The 17,542-nt window shown below is 43.6% G+C and overlaps 2 protein-coding genes across 5 annotated transcripts in view; both read right to left on the reverse strand.

Annotated features, from left to right (window-relative positions):
* Nucleotides 1-116: 116 nt before the first annotated feature.
* Nucleotides 117-2,925, reverse strand: LOC143360095 (thymidylate kinase). 3 transcript variants are annotated; one of them, XM_076798664.1, is made up of 4 exons: nucleotides 2,903-2,925; nucleotides 1,345-1,509; nucleotides 1,105-1,264; nucleotides 117-1,025 (listed from the first exon to the last, which is right to left on the reverse strand). In XM_076798664.1, the coding sequence occupies exons 2-4, from the start codon at nucleotides 1,472-1,474 to the stop codon at nucleotides 677-679; spliced, it is 639 nt and encodes a 212-aa protein (XP_076654779.1). In that variant the 5' UTR covers nucleotides 1,475-1,509; nucleotides 2,903-2,925; the 3' UTR covers nucleotides 117-676. The 3 variants fall into 3 exon arrangements, with proteins under 3 accessions (XP_076654779.1, XP_076654778.1, XP_076654777.1); XM_076798663.1 differs by lacking the exon at nucleotides 2,903-2,925 and adding an exon at nucleotides 1,597-1,754; XM_076798662.1 differs by lacking the exon at nucleotides 2,903-2,925 and adding an exon at nucleotides 1,597-1,754 and having other exon boundaries at nucleotides 1,345-1,534.
* A 1,779-nt stretch (nucleotides 2,926-4,704) lies between these two features.
* Nucleotides 4,705-17,542, reverse strand: part of Tow (target of wingless) — a 63,570-nt gene continuing 50,732 nt past the window's right edge. For both annotated transcript variants that reach the window (XM_076798650.1, XM_076798651.1), the window contains 3 exons: nucleotides 9,815-9,977; nucleotides 7,472-7,529; nucleotides 4,705-5,479 (listed from right to left, as the gene is read on the reverse strand). In XM_076798650.1, coding sequence (XP_076654765.1) covers nucleotides 4,823-5,479; nucleotides 7,472-7,529; nucleotides 9,815-9,977 — 878 coding nt within the window. In that variant the 3' untranslated portion in view covers nucleotides 4,705-4,822. The remainder of the gene's footprint in view (nucleotides 5,480-7,471; nucleotides 7,530-9,814; nucleotides 9,978-17,542) is intronic.

The raw sequence follows: 17,542 nt of genomic DNA on the forward strand, positions 1-17,542 counted from the left end.
AGCGCCGCGTAACAATCACGCCATCTATTTTCGAAAAAGCTAAACAAACTTGCTGCTTTTTGTTCACGATTCATTTGATACCGATCCTTACCAAAAGGCAGACAATTAGGATACGATTTTTATTGTAGCATTTTATTAAAACATTGTGAAATAACAGCAGGAACATTAGCGAAATAACTTTTTGAAATGAGATATGTCCTCCTTTAACAAACAGTGCAATGCATAATACATATTTGTTATAGGCAGAAGATGACAAGTAACAATCACGTAACAGCTTTATACAATTCAGTCACTTGACAATCCTTTGCTTCGTCATAGTGTGTAGAACTTGTTTTAACATTTGAAAATCTAGTCTGTCTGTCCTTTTAGGCACAGAATTTGAGAAAAATAATTTTTCAGCAAAATAAATGTCCTCCTTTAACAAACAATGCAATGTATAATACATATTTGTCATAGGCAAAAGATGACAAGTAACAATCACGTAACAGCTTTATACAATTCAGTCACTTGGCAATCCTTTGCTTCGTCATAGTGTGTACAATTTTCTTTAACATTTGAAAATGTAGTCTGTCTGTCCTTTTAGGCACAGAAATTTGAGAAAACTGAATGTCATCCTTTAACGAATAATGCAATGTGTAGTACATATTTGTCATAAGCAAAAGATGACAAATAACAATCACGTAACAGCTTTATACAGTTCAGTCACTGGGCAATCCTTTGCTTCGTCTATAGTATGTAGAACGTTCTTTAATATTTGAGAGTGTAGAGTCTGTTTGTCCTGATCGGCATCAAAGGTAACCCACGTGCTATCCATCAACTGACTATAGTTGGATGCCACCGATTGTTGGAGCGTGGTATTCTCGTATCTCTCTTTTCCCCAGTTACTTCGCACATGCTGAGATTCTTTGGAAACCTTCAACAGTATTACCATGTCCGGACTAGGCAATCCTCTATCGGCTTCTTTACACCAGGCTAAACTCTTTCCTGTTGTTGCTGCTGTGTATGCTGCACCCGATGCTGCATACCTGTGACAACATTAACAAGAAAATTGAGCTTGCATTTTATGTTACAATAACCGTAACAGGTAACTTTCTTAGAATATACCTATCGACAATGACGGTAGTTCCACTATGCAACATTTTCAATATCTTGTCTTTGAATTCCCATCTATTTGCAGAGAATAGTAAATGCACCAATTCTGGAGGGTGTTCCTGCTTTTTTAATAAGTAATCGTTTATCATTAACCCAATGGAAGTTGTACGATCTGTAAATAAATATTTTAATATCGTTAACATTTATATATCTCATAAAGGCTGTGAAACAAAAGCAAAAACTGGCACTTACCCGGAAAAGCTTGACTCTGTACAGGAATATTTAGTTTAGCTAAAGCTTCTATTAACATTTTTACTTGCGTAGATTTTCCCGCCCGATCGCAACCTTCGAAAACTATCAACGCTCCACGTGCTATCGGCATATTTGAAGACTTGTCCGTATTGTTATTTATTCAAACTGTTGAAACCAATTGTACCACTTACTGAAATAATTTACTTAGCGTGGAAATATTGTTTCTGTGGACATTACTTATTACTTATTTACCGGATATTTACCGGATCGAAACGTCCGGGTCACCTATTACGTTGCACTACGTTAGCACTATTTACATTGGCGACTTGGTGAACTAAAGGTGAAGTACAGATCCACACCAGAGAAGATATGAGAGTGCTCACGCTCGGGGTTTTAGTGTCCCCACTTTTCTGTATCATCTTTTTAGCCTGGAACAGAACCTGCATCATCTTTTTAGCCTGGAACAGAACCTGCATCAACTTTTTAGCCTGGACCAGAACCTACATCATCTTTTTAGCCCGTATTAGAACTTGCATCATCTTTTAGGCTGGATCAGAGCCTACATAGAAGACCATCTTTTAACATACAAGTAGCATCCACTTTGGCATTATTTGGAATCCGCTGTTAATGATGCAGGTAAGATGATGCAGGTTCTGGTCCAGGCTAAAAATTAGACTACGGGGCAGCACTATACCAGGGACACTAAAATCGCGGACGTGAGCACTCTCATTTCCTCTCTGTCCACACTATCACCAGAGAGGAACTATCATGTCGCGTGAAACACGTTCTATCACGTTATATAAAGGAAAATAATAATGTATACAATCGGAAATTTGTTAGCTCACATTCTAGGATTGTTGCGTAAAATTGCTACTTGTGTTTACGTGACGTGAAGTGCGTCTGTACCTTTAGTTCACAAAATCGCCACCGTAAATTCAGCATTGCATCGTATGTGCTTTTCTGGTTCTCGAGACTACGGTTAGATAAGGCTGAACTTAAATTACTGGACGTTACCATGTGCGATAACACGATTACCGACGCGCAATCCACATTCATGTAAACATTTATATTGTACTTTAACACAATCATTTTATGTAAGAATCAACAATGAATAAATAAAGACAAAATAAGTATGTGTAATGAGACGACATATCTGCGTATACAATTATTGAACCCTCAATTTCTCCCGAACGTCCGACTTGTCGTTTAGTTATACTACTGAATTTCCTGCCACCTCTTTCAATTTCACATTCTTCTAAAACAAAGCTGAATTTTCGGAAAATTTGTCTGACTTGTACTACTGAATTTCATACCACCTCTTTCAATATCATATTCTCCTGATACAGATCCATACAGATTCAGATCTGCTCCAATCAGAGCAGATCTTTAGTTACTTTCTATGTGGAATTGGAGCTATTTTCACATATCTTAAAAAAGGGCGACGGAAAGGGGACCAGAAGGAGAAAAAGGGTTGTGTTTAGGAAGAAAGGAAGGATCAAGGAGGAAGGAAATTGTCCAGGGAACATGGCGAAGGGGCAGCAATAATGTACATTCTTACCTGTATGCGTATTATCGCCTGCCTTTATCGTAGGGAGGGCAAAAGTCTGGCAATCTCCTCTCTTGTCTCTACTTGTACGATTGTTTCGAGGAACGCGTATATACTCGATTTATAAACAAATGCGATTAGATTGCTACCGCAGGGGTTTCAGGACAACCAAATCTTATTAACCAATCGTCAAATCGGATTACACGGGGACTGCTTGCTGACCGTTCTCTCGCGGATAGAGAATCGTGTCCGGTGACGTTGAACGAGGAGACGTACTGGTAAATCTATCGTCGGGTGTCGTCCCTTCTTTCCAATCCACTTGCCGACGGATTTCGCCGGAGTTGCGTAACGTGAACCGCTTAAACCGCAGCAATATTTTTATTGTTAGCTCAGAGACGAGAGGCTTCTAATTCCTCTTTCGTTTGTAGTATCACGGAAAAACCGATCAGAAAGAAGAATACGATCGAACGGAGGTTTCGTTTAGGACAAGAAACTCGAACGGATCCGATAGGATTTCCATTGGGGAGAAATTACGAATTTATTTGTACAAAAAAAAGTTGTTCAACGGAACGAAAGATAGTAGTAGTCGCAGTCGTCGACAGTGTGATGCAGCGAATTCGTTTTAAAGTGTGTGTATCCCACGATACAGAGCGTACTCGTAGCAACATGAAATATAAAATTCTCATCATCATCAACTATTATATATAGTTAACTTTCTTTTTTCCTCGAAAACATGGTCAACATATAAATATACAGTCATCACGTTAAGTTAAATGTATATCGATACAAGTACGTACATATACAACGAATCTATACACGGTATAAGTAAAAGATTCCTACACACATCCGACGTCTGATTTTCTTTCTCTCGTCGGTGAATTCGTCGTTTTCGACGGTCTCGATACATACATAAATGCATACCACACGTATATGCCATATATATATTATGTATATATGTATATGCGTGTGTGCGTGTGACTGTCTGTATATATGTGTGTATGCGTAAATATATATTATATCCCGGTATATATCTCGCTAATACAATTATGGATCGGCGACGCAGTTTTCTTTGATCGTTTTCTTGTCTTAAATAGCTTTTACAACATCTTTCCGTTTACAGAAATATACACTTACCAAACAGCTGGTACGCGGATATACTACCCGATTAGAAACAGAGAAACAAAGTACACGAACGAACGAAAACAAATATATGTATATATATACATATATGCGTATGCGCATATATATATATGCGTATATATATATATATATATTACTGTATATATTTATGTATGTATGTATAGATCATATACACATCGAAAAAGGTATCGATTTACATGAATTACAATATGAACGGAGTATCGTTTCAACGGACAATGTCTCTCGTTTGACAGCGACGCTCGGGTTCGCTCGACGCGTAGCAATTTTTGGCACTTGCAGCGAAGAATTCTGGTAAGACTTTCGAAGAATCAGACGGAGGATAGGGGGGGGGGACTGAGGCGACAGGGTAGTAGATTCTACGACGATCGTCGCGTTGTTTCCGAGCTAAAGATCGACGACTCGTCTTTAGGCCAAAACACCGACGTGGGTATACGCGCGGTGCGTTCGTCGACCATACCGCACACGGCCGATCGCTTGGAAAAATGTACGGAATCGTGTTTAGGAACATACAGAGAAGCATCCGTAAATCGTTCTCCGTCCGTTGGTCAGTCTCTAGCCGCCGGGAGGGGCTCTCTCTCCTTTCTGTTCGCTCTTAACGGCGATCTATCTCTCTCTCTCTTTCTTTTTCTTTTCTCTCTCTCTCTCTCTCTCTCTCTCTCTCTCTGTCGGTGCTCTCGATGCTCTCGGTGCTTTCGGTGCTCTCGTTGTACTCTCGCCGACTCTCGGAGCGTCTCGTGTTCAGTCTTATCTGGTGTTACACGGTGATCCCGGTCACGTCATTTGCGCGGCGTTGAATCCGCGCTTCCTCGGCGTCGAGAAATGCTGTGGACTGGCGATCTGATACTGTTGCACGTACGGATTGTTCCTGAGAAGGTTGCCGCTCGGCGACCCGGCCGAGTACTGCGGCGGCACCGTGATTATGCCGGTCTGCTGCAAATACTGTTCGCGATAGAGCGCCTGTTGCGTCACATATTCCCCGTTGACGGGGCTCTGGCCGGGATAATGCACCTTCACCGGTTTGCCGGACGGCTGGTTCACGTTGCAGTCCTTGTAGCCGTCGTGGTAGCGCAAGCTGGTCGGCGACGAGCCACTGCCCGGCGGCGTCGCGTTCTTCAGGCTCTGCGTGGGACTCTGCGTGATCGACTCCAACACGTGCCGAGGCATGCTCGGCGAGGGACAATGATGGCTTTCCTGCAGCCCGTCCACTCTGTTCGCGTTCCTGGTGTAGATGGGCGCGTTCTCCGGTCGGCCGCCCACGATGTTCCTCATTCCTTCCCGATCCTTGGCGGTCAGGCTCTGTCGGGACGCGTTCGAGATCGAGCTGCGAACGCTGGACCAGCTCACGCTGGCTAGCTCCCACTGACGCAGGTGGCTGGAGAGTCGCTCGGCTCGGGTCGTCGCGTCCAGGCTCTCGTCGTAGTCGGGCCCCTGAAATCGAAACGTTCGCGATTACTATCTCTCTTTGTTTCTCTCTGGAACAGGGTATCGGTGTACAAAAGGCGGGGAATCGAAGAGCGAGCGAGAACGCCACGGCCAACGCAACGCAACGGGGCGATGGGAGTCGCAGCGACAGATAGTGGAAAAGGTGGGAGTAGTCAGACAGTCGGCGACCTTGTCTGGCCAAAGTCTTCCGCGTTTACCGCGCAGTATCGTGTCGCGTTTCTATGCAACATCGTAAACAAGAGCAACGACGGTGCATCGAACTTTCGATTAGCATTAATTACCACCATCTCCGCGCGGCGCTCCGTGCCAATTACCGATTCACCGGGCGTTGGCACACCCTCCTCTACCGGCAAACGGGTACTCCAGAGATAGGACGGAGAAGCCTAGGACTTGGAATCGCAGTCGCGATACACGGAAAAATCCGATCGCCCTGTTTCACAACGCTATCGGCCGTTTGGAAACCGCGCACTAGCTTCGACGTTTCTGTCTATATTTAGCGCAACATTGTTGCGCTGGCCGAGATAGCTCTAGAGTAGTAAACAAGTTTGCGGCATTGTCTCTCGCTGTGAAATTCTCTGCCTGCTGCGTCGAAGCGAACGCTCTATGTTCCTAGGGTTTACGTTCCGAGTCGCGATAAACGATCCCAGCGAAGCGTAGAAACACATTCTATTGTTTTAAGATGGAAGTGTTTACATCGAGGCAACGCTCACCGGATCACCGGGTTTTATCGTTAGCTCTGCAACGTAAACGTAGCCTAAACTCGTGGAGAGGCCGGTGCATCGAACCTGGGTTAATGGGCTGACATTAATTAAAAGAGAACTTCGCAACGCCGTCGGGGAAGATGCAAATGAACGAGTCCCGGTCAAGTACGACCGGGTGTGCACGCGCTTTGGAAAAACCGATGACGAATGGAGGGAGGGGCAAGGTTGGTCGACGCCAAGGTGTCCAGGCCCGAACGAAACATAGCTGGAGAGCGCGGGAGAGAGCGAGAGAGAAAGCGAATGCTTGTCCCACGGTCGATAACAGTTCGCGAGCGGCCGACGAAAGCGACGAGATCCACCGGCGACCGCCGCGCGGATTAATATTATTATTGCAACAAGGCTGCTCGGCAAGGCCGCTGAAGCCTTAAGGGGACGTCTATTTTACGTGGCCTGATTCGAGCGTGCGTTTCGCCGACGCGATAGAAGCGAGGCAGCCGCACGGCTCGCGTAATTCGAGGCTGATCCCGATCTTTCCATAACCGGGATAAAAGCGTCATTACGTGCGGCGCGTCGGGTCGACTCGGGCCGGGCCGGGTCGGGTCTCGTCGCGTGGGAAACGCGGCAACCGAAGGACGATCCAACGGGGTACGGAATGACGCAACGCCTAATGGGACCGCTGAAGGGAACGCGATTGTTCCTAGCGAGTCGCGACACGAATTCCGTTGCGCTCAAACGATCGTTCGGGCAATGTCGGATCATTGCAGCGCAGGTAGAAGCGTCTAAGGCTAGGGTCGCGAGCGTGATTAACCCCGCATCAGTTTTCTATTCGCGTTCGATGAAAGCGCAGAGTCATTTGCGCTAATTAGACCGCCCGCGCGTTCGTTCGTTGCGCGAATCGGTGGATTCGCAGCCCTCATCGGATCGCGAGCATCGTTACCGGTCTCCGGCTAGCGCGCAGCATCGGGGTGTGTTTCCAGGACATTCGATAGCCGGGGACCAGTTTCCGGGGCACTCTCGCTCGCTTCCTGTCGTTACGGCCGCGTATCGAACTCCGATTCGAGCAGGCTCGTGTTCGCGGAACTCGATCCGGCGTCGCAAGGATGAGAAACTAAATTTGACTCCGCGATCTGTTCACCGGGCGATTGTCTCGGTGGACACTGGCGTAGAAACGTTTGTTACGCTATCAGAAAATCAGAGGTCGTCGAAACTCTTCCTCCCCGGTGAACAGGCCGACGGGTGAACCGCGAGGGATGGGATTCTCGTTTTCGAAACTTACGTTCTCGATCTTCTCGTCGAGCATCTTGAAGAAGTCGAGCTGGCTGGTGGATATCTCTCTGGAAAATGGAAAAACGATCGGTTAGTTTCCCGTGAGAAATGCTGTTGTGTATACGCGATGTCCGAAATGATAGTATCGTCGATCGTAACGTTTCGCAAGTCGAGACGGAAGAACAGTTAGGTTTGCAACGATTTTTTGGGACAGCTATAAATGTACAAGATAGTTTGATGACGCGAGAGCGAATGATCCACAGGTGTGTTTGCAACGGCCGTTGGTTCGCGTTCGATCGACGCGACGCGCGGCCGCCGTAAAAATGGCGTTCGACGAGAAGGAGGCGTGGTTCGAGGCGCGTCGTCGGTTTCGCGGTTATTTTAAAGTGGCACTATTATTTATCTCTGGCAGATCTATTCGCAGACCGCGGTGGCACGGCGCGGATGCGAATAACGGATTATGCAACGCGAATCGACCGACGACCGAAAGATATTATATTTAGAAGAAGTTCGAGCGAGGCGAACGCGACCGTCCCTTCCAGAGAAAATGTGCCCGAGGGAAGCAACGACGCGACGCGGTAAACCCCGAGGAGCCGCGAAAAGAACTTCGAGTTCGCGGACGAGGATAAAATAGTAATCCCGACTCGTCCGTCGTGCACTCTTTTGAAGAAGTGAAAAGAATTTTTAGCTAGTGTCCCAGTTGCTTCCCGGACTCGAGGATCTCGGGAACTATAGTTTACGGTTCCACCGAGTTTACCGTTTCGCGGCGTCGTTGCCTCCGAGCACGTTTTGGCTCGGATAGCTGTCCAGATGCGACAAACCTAAAGGCACGAGTACACTGGAGCTACGATACTAGGAGCGTCGACAGCTTACTATGCTCTACTCGCCGCACAGTGTGACGAATGGCCTTTTTAGCTGGACAAAATTCTAAATCGCCTATTTTTCTATATTTATCGATTAATATGTTTACAGTTGTATCAAGTATGAATAATGATTAATTTTTTACAACATTTATTTGGTTTTTGTTAATTAAACAATATATTTTAAGTGATTTATAATTAAATATGAAATACAACGTAGTTAGTAATGGACCTATGTAACACAGAATGATTTAACAGGTAGTAGATATTATCGAAGAAGACGTCATTTTTAATTATGGACAAAAAGAATGTAATTTTGGGAAAATTATAGTAAATGTTACTTTTTGGAGATTCAGACATATTCTAACGGGAAAGAATTATTCTTTGGTTTAGTATAAGCTTATGTTGTTTATACCAATTTGTTTAGATCAATCTAAAAATTTCCTATTTAAACTTTTCATAATTTTTATAAGGAATGAAATGTTTTGATTCAACGTATCTGATTATATCTAAGGATGATTTTGTTATAACGTTTTCACGTATAAAGTGATAACGTAACAAATAAAACACTAACGACAATCACAGTAATTATAACAATACAACAACAACAACAATAAAAATAACGAAACTGAAAGATATAAGAAAAACGCAAGGGAGATGTACACTGCACGCTGATCGCTCTGAGACTGCAGAAACGAATTTTCATACGAAGACAGTTCAGAGGAAAACTCGGGGATCTTATCATTGTTTATTCCTTCAATATAAATGAATGAGACCAATCCATAGGTTTCAACGAGTAGACTAAACAAACCGCTAACTGGCGACGGCAATCGGTATAGTTCTGCAACGTTCTGCAAGCCAATTTTGGTATTAAAATAAAGTACAGAATCTCTACTTTATTATACGTAAAAATCATCGCGTGAAGCGACGTGGCGCATATACTAATTCATTAACGAAGAGTAGTAACATGGGCGTTTCTGTGGAAAAATAAGTACCGTCTTTGACGCTTAATTTACAAAAATAGAGGAATGTTATCGATAATTTGGAATTACTAAAGTGAAAATACATGTTTTGAGATGTTACATCCATCATATATAGGAAATTTAAACACTCCTTAGTACATTTTAACATATTTCTAGCGCGTATGGAAATGTGCCCGTTCATTTATAAGTTAGGTGTTCGTCTTTTAAGTGAAGTTTACACGCTCTGTAAACATACAACAAAAGAATTTTAAGTTTTAATATCCAAGGGTTTTAATACATGGTTATTCTAGATTATATTAGCACAGTTAGTTTCTGTTTATTTGGAAGTTAATTTTGTCCAGCTAAAAAGGCCATTCGTCACACTGTGCGCCGCTTCGACGTGAACACCTCCATCGTAAAAGTCTTCATTCTATGTCGACGCTTTTCCGCTAGTATCGCAGTCCCAGTGTACTCGTACCCTAAGTCGCCGACGGGACCAGGGGCTTATGCATCGGGAACATCGAAACTTACGCTTGTTGCAACAGAGGACCGCTTCCAGGCGCGCTCGGCTTCTTCTTGCCCTTATCGCCGGTACCATTCTGCTCCTCGTTTCTGTTCACCTCGACTCCGTTGTTGTTCGTTTTGTTGTTCTTCGCGCTGCCGTTGCCGTTCTTCTGTTCCAACGACGCGGAGCCTGAAACAACACGGAAACGTTAGTCGAAAGCTTCAACTCCAGGGGTTCAAGATCGAAACGAGGTGCGGGAGGAATTTTGGAACTCGATTTTGGAGAAGCCACGCGTTTCGGAACACGATCCTCCGAGGTCGCCGGTAGCGTAATCGCGGGAACGGAGTTTGCTCGGGAGCGCGGCGCACAGTGGTGCCAAGGCGACAGAAAATCCTTTTTATAAATTTTCGATTTTTATAGAAAAAAATTTGTTTTGTATAGCCTAATAGTGCGTGCATGATGTGCCAAAGTCAGATTTTTGAAAAAAAATTTTTTTACGGAGATATACGCATGGTAAATAACCATTTCCTCGCTCCTGGGAATTCATCAGTTTTCAGTGCGATAGTTATGTAATTACTCCGCTTATAATTGAATACTTAGGGGTGTACAAATCATATGGGTTATTGCAAATGGCTTCAACTATTAACTGGCAAAAAAAGATTTTCCAAAGAAAGTTGTTTAACATTAAGTAATATGGACTAACCTGAAGCCCCTTTGCGTTACGCTCATTTTTTATTTATGGAGGAATACAAAAAATCCTTTGAATAGCTTCGATCTGGAACTAATCGTTTTGGCAAGTTATAATATTGATCTAGCTTTGTGCAAAATTTCATGAGATACTTCGAGATGCCGCAATTTAAGTTTAAATATCAACTTTCGGAATTTCCAAGAATGAATTCGCACGGAACTCACGATTATTTGATGTTTCAGGTGAAATTTTTAAGGGATACATATCAGATAATAAAAAAAATGTGACATTCATAGATATAAAAAAATATTTATATAACCATTTTTTATGTTAAACAAACAAAGTTTTCGTTCACTGGACCACTGTCGCAAAAATGCAACATGTATTTTTTAGTAGTGATCCAATGAACGTTATAAAAATAATTTACGTAAGATAAAAAAATTGTTATTGAATATTTTTTTATACATAAAAAATTAATAAATCATGTGCACTTCACGTTTTTCTTTATTAATTAGAAATATTCCTAAAAAATTTCACCTGGAACATCAAATAATCGTAACTTCCGCACGATTCACTTTTGGAAATTCTGAAAGTTGATATTTAAACTTAAATTGCGGCGAAAGGGTCGCGAAGGGTCTCATGATTTTTTGCACAAGGTTAGATCAATATTACACCTTGCCAAAACGATTAGTTCCAGACCAAAATCTATTAAAGTATTTGTTGTGTGCTTCCATAAATAAAAAAATGGGCAGAAAACAGAGATTTTCGATTAGCCCGTATTACTTAATGTTAACAACTTTTTACAAACATTTGTTTTTTGCCAAATAAGCGTTGTACCTGTGGCAATCTCTCCACAAATTTTCACACAAATTCGTTGGATAGTTTCGTATTTACAGATTTTTTGCCGTTTTTTGGCCATTTGGCACCACTGTGCGCGGCGCATCTGGTAGCGCGGGACCGCGCGCGCATAACGAAAGAGCGCACGACACACAGCACACACGGCTCACGATTCACGACTCACGACTCACGGACTCACGACATGGGTGCAAGGTTCAAGACTGCGCTCGTAAACACGCTTAATCTTATCGCGCGCGAGCCGCTTGACACTTTTAAGGGCCGTCACACTCGGGCCCGAGTCCAACCGGAGTATTCGATTAAAATAGACCGACAGCTGGCTATAAATGACACGCCGAGGGTTCGACGCAACCAGCCGACGAGCTTCATCCACGCGGCTCTCGCTGCCATTCTTCGAGACCGCGAGGGAACTGGCGAATCCAGGAAACGAAGACGGAATCTGCGACAGAGGGCCAAAGGGCCCGGGACCCTTCCCGAAAAGGTCGGGAGAGGAGAACCTACGAGTTGGTTGTCGCTCGTTGCACTCAGATGCTCATTCTTTGCGCGAATCTCGTTTGTTAGGTTTTGTTCGAGGGAGGCTCAGGGGAGTAATTTCGTGGAACTGTTGCGAGTCGTGACGCAACTGTTTCATTATATGGAATTATTGAAATTATATTGTGTTGTATGTACACATTGATCGCAACTTCGACTCAATTGATTGGACACCTTATACCAGTTAGAAACATTTAACCCTTTGCACTCGGCGCTATTTTCATTCTGAAACTAAATTTTTCTTCCGTCTTAGAACGTTTTCATTTTATTCATAGGAAACTGATCGGATTTCCATATATAATATTTAAATGTTTAGTGATCTGTTAAATACAAATTTTGTAATGTTCAGAGTCACCACTCGAGTGCAAAGGGTTAACTGTGATCACTAGACTACGGAACTTTATGCATTTATACAAATTTTCAAAAATTCCGAGAACATAAAATTCGTTAGAATTTACTACGATTTTTATGTATTTGGGATCTACAAAGGCTGTTCCCACTGAAAATAAAATTTCATGTGATTCCACTTTCTTTAAATTTATCTATAAAAAATAAAAATTGCATAAACATCCGCAATCTAGTGATCTGCGACCTTCACCCTTAAGCTCTCATCTTGAAATGTTTATTGCTCATAGCAACGGTCACAGATTTCGATGAAATTTTCGCCATACACATAATTGACGTAGACCTACAAAACGTATCGATTAAAGTTTCATTACAGGTAAAAAAGTTGACAACTTCAACTTTTTTCCTCCCAATTCCGACCAACCCCAATTGTTTTCAACATTTCGTTTACCCGTTACTTAGTAAACTAAGTGATCTAAGATGAGTCATCTAACTCAAGAAATCTGAACTCGTTTGGTAGAATTTTGAGGAAATTATGCGATCTTTAACCCTTAGCACTCGAATGGCGAGTGTAAGGCGCCACTAAAAATTCCTGTATCATTATTCAAAATATTTTGCACATTATGAAATTTCTTTGTATTTAATAAATCACTATACACTTCGGTATTGTACGAGAAAATTGCACTATTTTCGTATGTATAGCATGAAAAAGTACATATAGAAGGGAAATGTTCTAGGTCGGAAGAAATGTTTCGTTTTAGAGTTAAAATGGCTTCGAGTGCAAAGGGTTAATTGTGGTCTCATACTTTTGGCCCGGTATAGTGGACGCAAGTATTTCTTATTTGAAATCCACCTTGAACCTGGGACAGCCTGTGAAAAATCTTGCAAATGTGTCCCGCCGCGTCCGAGGAGAGTTGCATGCGCAAAACATAATAATGACGGTGATTACTCAATCTTCTCGCGCAACGCGACGATAGCAAAACAACGGCGCGGGAAGGATAAAGTTATCGCGGCCGCTCGTGCTTATGCTCGCGGCGGAGAACACTTATTTCATTCCCAGCCTAAACTCAATAAGCCCCGGGCGTTCGTTCTTCGTCCTACCTCAGCGATTTACTGTTAAGTAACGCGGAAACACGCACACGCAGCGACCGATCTCGTTACGATGTTACGTCACTTAGCTCAATACCTCGGTTGTTTTTACTATGTTTTGGCGTCTTGTCGTCATTCCCTCGTAATCCCCGCCGAATCCTCTGATCCCCCGGGAAGGCTGTTGCGTCGACAATTGCCACAGGGAATATTGGATTAAGCGAAATAACCTCCACTGTATCATTTTGATCTTATTGATCAACGACATAATCCTCCATTTATCTTTATTTCCTTCTCCCACCGTCCACCCCCCTTTTTTAAAATACCTTCACCGTTAACCCTTAACACGTCTGCATCATTAGCCGTATACAGGGTCATCCGTTTTTAAACGGCCAAGCGTCAACCAGCTATAGAGGACCCCAAATGGAACACAACTTTCACCCCTAACACTTTTCTCGATTCGAAGTTATTTCATTCAGTCTCCACGGCGTGCCCCATGTCAAAAAACCAAGATCCAAAGGTCATACAGAAAAGTTGACTTAATAAAAAAGATGCCCCTATTTATTTTAAACCAAACAAAGGAAAAATCATCAAGATACGTAATTGCAGTCCTGATATATTTAATCTTAAGTGAACGCAAAAAATGACGGGTTTTTGCAATTATCTAAAAATCAAGACCGAATAAAACAAAAGTGTTAGGGGTGAAAGTTGTTTCATTTGGGGTCCTCTGTAGCTGGTTGACGTTTGGCCGTTTAAAAACGGATGACCCTGTATATACGCTCAATTTTCCTGATGACTATCACCGGAGCGTATGCTCAACTTTGTTAGAAGTCTAAAAAATAGAAATGGAGGGTGTTGTTGGAGACGAAAGTAGCAATTCTGATTTTTTCTTATAATGCTGAAATATGAAGTTCTTTTACTTGTAGTCATTTTTCTACTTAAATATAATAAAAAAAAAAGTTCGGTGATGCAAATGGGTTAAGCTACGCTTGTAATCACGACAAGAGGTAGAAGAACAATCGAAGCCACGAGAACGAAAGAGTGACCACAAATACCTGATTTGCGTGCAAAGAAATCTCATTAAAAAAGATGTAGGTACGTTCCGGTTCAACCGAGTATAATAGAAACGATAAAAAGTGGCAAAAGCGAGAGGCTCGTCGGCAGAGAATTGGAAATTCGACGAATCGGTGAATGCGTTGCCGCGTATAAAATTGATTCGAGAGCCAATAAGTTCGAAGGGCCACAGCTGGCAGCCGGTGAGATCCAGCGAAGCCAGAGTTCGATCGGCTTAGGCGAATGGCCGGTCAACAAGTTCCGCCGAAATAGTCGCGATTTATTTCGACCAACAAGTGGCTCCGGTAGACCGGGAGAATCGCTGGACAATGGGAGAAGATCCGGGCGATCGGATCCGATAATACTTATCGATGGAAAAAATCCGGGATCGCGAGCAGCGGAATCGTTTGAACCGCGGCGAGAATTCTGCGGAAACCAGGGGACCGTGGAATGCGTTCGAAGATCGAATCGAATCGAATCGTATCCTCGTAATGGAAAAAACGGGCGAGAGCACGCGGAATAAATAAAACCGTGGTGGGGGTGGAAAAAGAAAAAAGGAACTCATCGATCATCAATTTGCGGTCGCAGCGGCAATCAACACGGCCGTGTTTCCCGACCGTGTTCCGTTTCCTGTTCCGCAACAAAGCGTCCGCCGGCTCGATCGGACCGGCCTAATTGGAGGAAATCCATCGGCCGCGATTCTATCGGCCGTAATAAAGCCGTCGGACGTGTCGGACGCGTTAGAATACGGCCGCAAGGCCCGCCGATTTGTTCCTCGCACCACGATAAGTCTTCGCTGTTTGATCGCCGCACCGCGTAATCCCATTAAAGCCTTAATATCGTTACCTAACCTTGTCTGATCTGTTTACTCGCCACGACGCGACGCTTACCCGCCGAATAGAACCCGCACAGAGGATTCCGAAACCGCGTGTTTTCCGAGCACCGCAACGCTCGCGATACCGTTTCCGCGATCTGCTGCGATTAACAATCAGATGTCGGAAACCTTATCGCCGCCAATTACACGGACCTCGCGGAAACGTGACAGATAACGCGGCCTATCGTAGAGCGCGCGACGTTCCGTGTATCTACGCACCTCCCTTTCACAGTTCTGGTCCTCTCCGTGATAGGGCAAGATGGGAATGTAGCCCTTTTTTCCCGCAATTTCGCCGATTATTCGGTCGGATTACTTGCAGGAGCTGTGAATTAATTGTTATATTTAAATATGGGGAATCCGGTGATGGGAATTTCAAGATAGACAGGTGGCGGCGAGATCAGAAATAATTCGACTGCGGGTTTCTCTGCAAAATAAAAACTGTTCGCACCGATTGCACTGAACGGAATCCAAGCAGAAATTTCATTGCAATTTTAACAATTTTAATATGTTGAGATTCGTATACCGGACCTCTTAGATTCTTTTGATCGGTCACCTGCTTTAAGGGCCAAGGGTGGTCATGTAACTTTCGCAGAGTCAGCAGGTCGGTAATTGTTGTATAATTTCCATTCGCAGCCTTCAGCCACTGACTTAACCCTTTGCACTCGAAGCTATTTTAACTCCGAAACCAATCATTTCTTCCGACCTAGAATATTTCCCTTCTATATATTTTTGTTTCATGTTATTCATACGAAAATGGTGCAATTTACTCGTATAATACTGCAGTGTTTAGTAATTGATTGAATACAAACAAATTTAATAATGTAAATAATAGTTTGAATAACGACAGCAATTTTTAGTGGCGCCTTACAGTCGCCATTCGAGTGCTAAGGGTTAAGATCCGTCTTGGTCTTGATCCGACGGGTCCTAAGTCTGTGACTAAACTTGTCACGTTTTGCGCTCTGTATTATCGATATCATGAATTCTGACGCCCAGAAACGTGCTTCAAGTTTTTCGCTTTATTTCTCACAGAATCAAGACAAAGTATAGCTCAATTTATAGCTGGAGATATTTTCTAGCGCGCTGCTCTCGATTTCATCCAGAAAACTCGTCCAATGGCGTAAAAATGCTTGGATTCCACGGCACGCGCATCGTCAATTTTCTGCCTACTTCTAACGCTTATGTTACCAAATAGCCGCATAATCTCGTCAGCTGGTGACCAGCGCGCGCTGGATTGAACCTTCCTCTTTCGAACGAGCCCTTTCCCGACGAAAAATATCCTCGTATAAGGACGAAAAGTTGAGGCACGTGAAACCATTTTTCGCCCATCTTCGTCGGTAACGTGGTCACTCTACCTTATCGCGATTCTACGGAGTCTAGATTCACGGAGCACTAAAGGTGACTCTTTTACATTAGAAAAATAACAGGAACGTGTCTGTCCACATTTCTAGCCCCTTTTTAAATAATATGTACCCCACAAAATAAACTCGTTTTCGTCGTAATCGCATAAAATCCGCAGTCTAGAAATAACAGAATACCGAGAGACTTTCTCGGCGGGCCGTCGCGCGGCATGGCGAACTTCCGATAACAATTTCCGCGACGGAAATCGATTCCCATAATCGTGGACGCTGCGTCGCGGATACCCTCGGATCGTCGGATGCATTTCGAATTGTTTCTAACACGTACCAGGCGTTCCGGAGGCCCGTCGCATCGATTCCAAGGCTGGCTACTTTCACGGGGAATCGAATAAAAACTAGAAATACTCCGGGAACACCAGCAACGTTCTCTTTGATCGGCTTAAGGCTTGGACGCATTGTTGGATAACCAGCCTTCGTGGATCATTAATGGAATTAGCAAGACAACTTTCTCTGTACCGTTACTCGGTGAAGTACTACTCGCTCGGAGAAACCTTTCGCTGGAAAGGGTGAATGGCTTAACATTGACTTCTAGGGCTACCGAAGGGCTCGGGGTCTAGGCTCGTTGCCTGCCAAACGCCGCCGCTTAGGAATTCTGAAACCCGGATAACCGAGCTGCGTGTAAGTGTAAGCGTTGGCCATAGTCATTTACGTCTGTAACGGATTAATGGATTCTACGAAGAAATATAATAACTACGGGACAATCGAAACGTTTGGAAAATATACGATCCATGGTGCAAGGGGATCGCAAAATTCAACCCTTAGCACTCGAAGGGTGACTGTAAGGCGCCACTGAAAATTGCTTTATCATTATTCAAAATATTTTTTGCAGTATTAAACTAGTTTGTATTTAACACGTTAATTGCCATATCAGTCACATATGACTAGGTTTAGATATTCATTTTTATCG

Source organism: Halictus rubicundus, chromosome 12, assembly GCF_050948215.1.
Source record: "Halictus rubicundus isolate RS-2024b chromosome 12, iyHalRubi1_principal, whole genome shotgun sequence".
Lineage (NCBI taxonomy): Eukaryota > Metazoa > Arthropoda > Insecta > Hymenoptera > Halictidae > Halictus > Halictus rubicundus.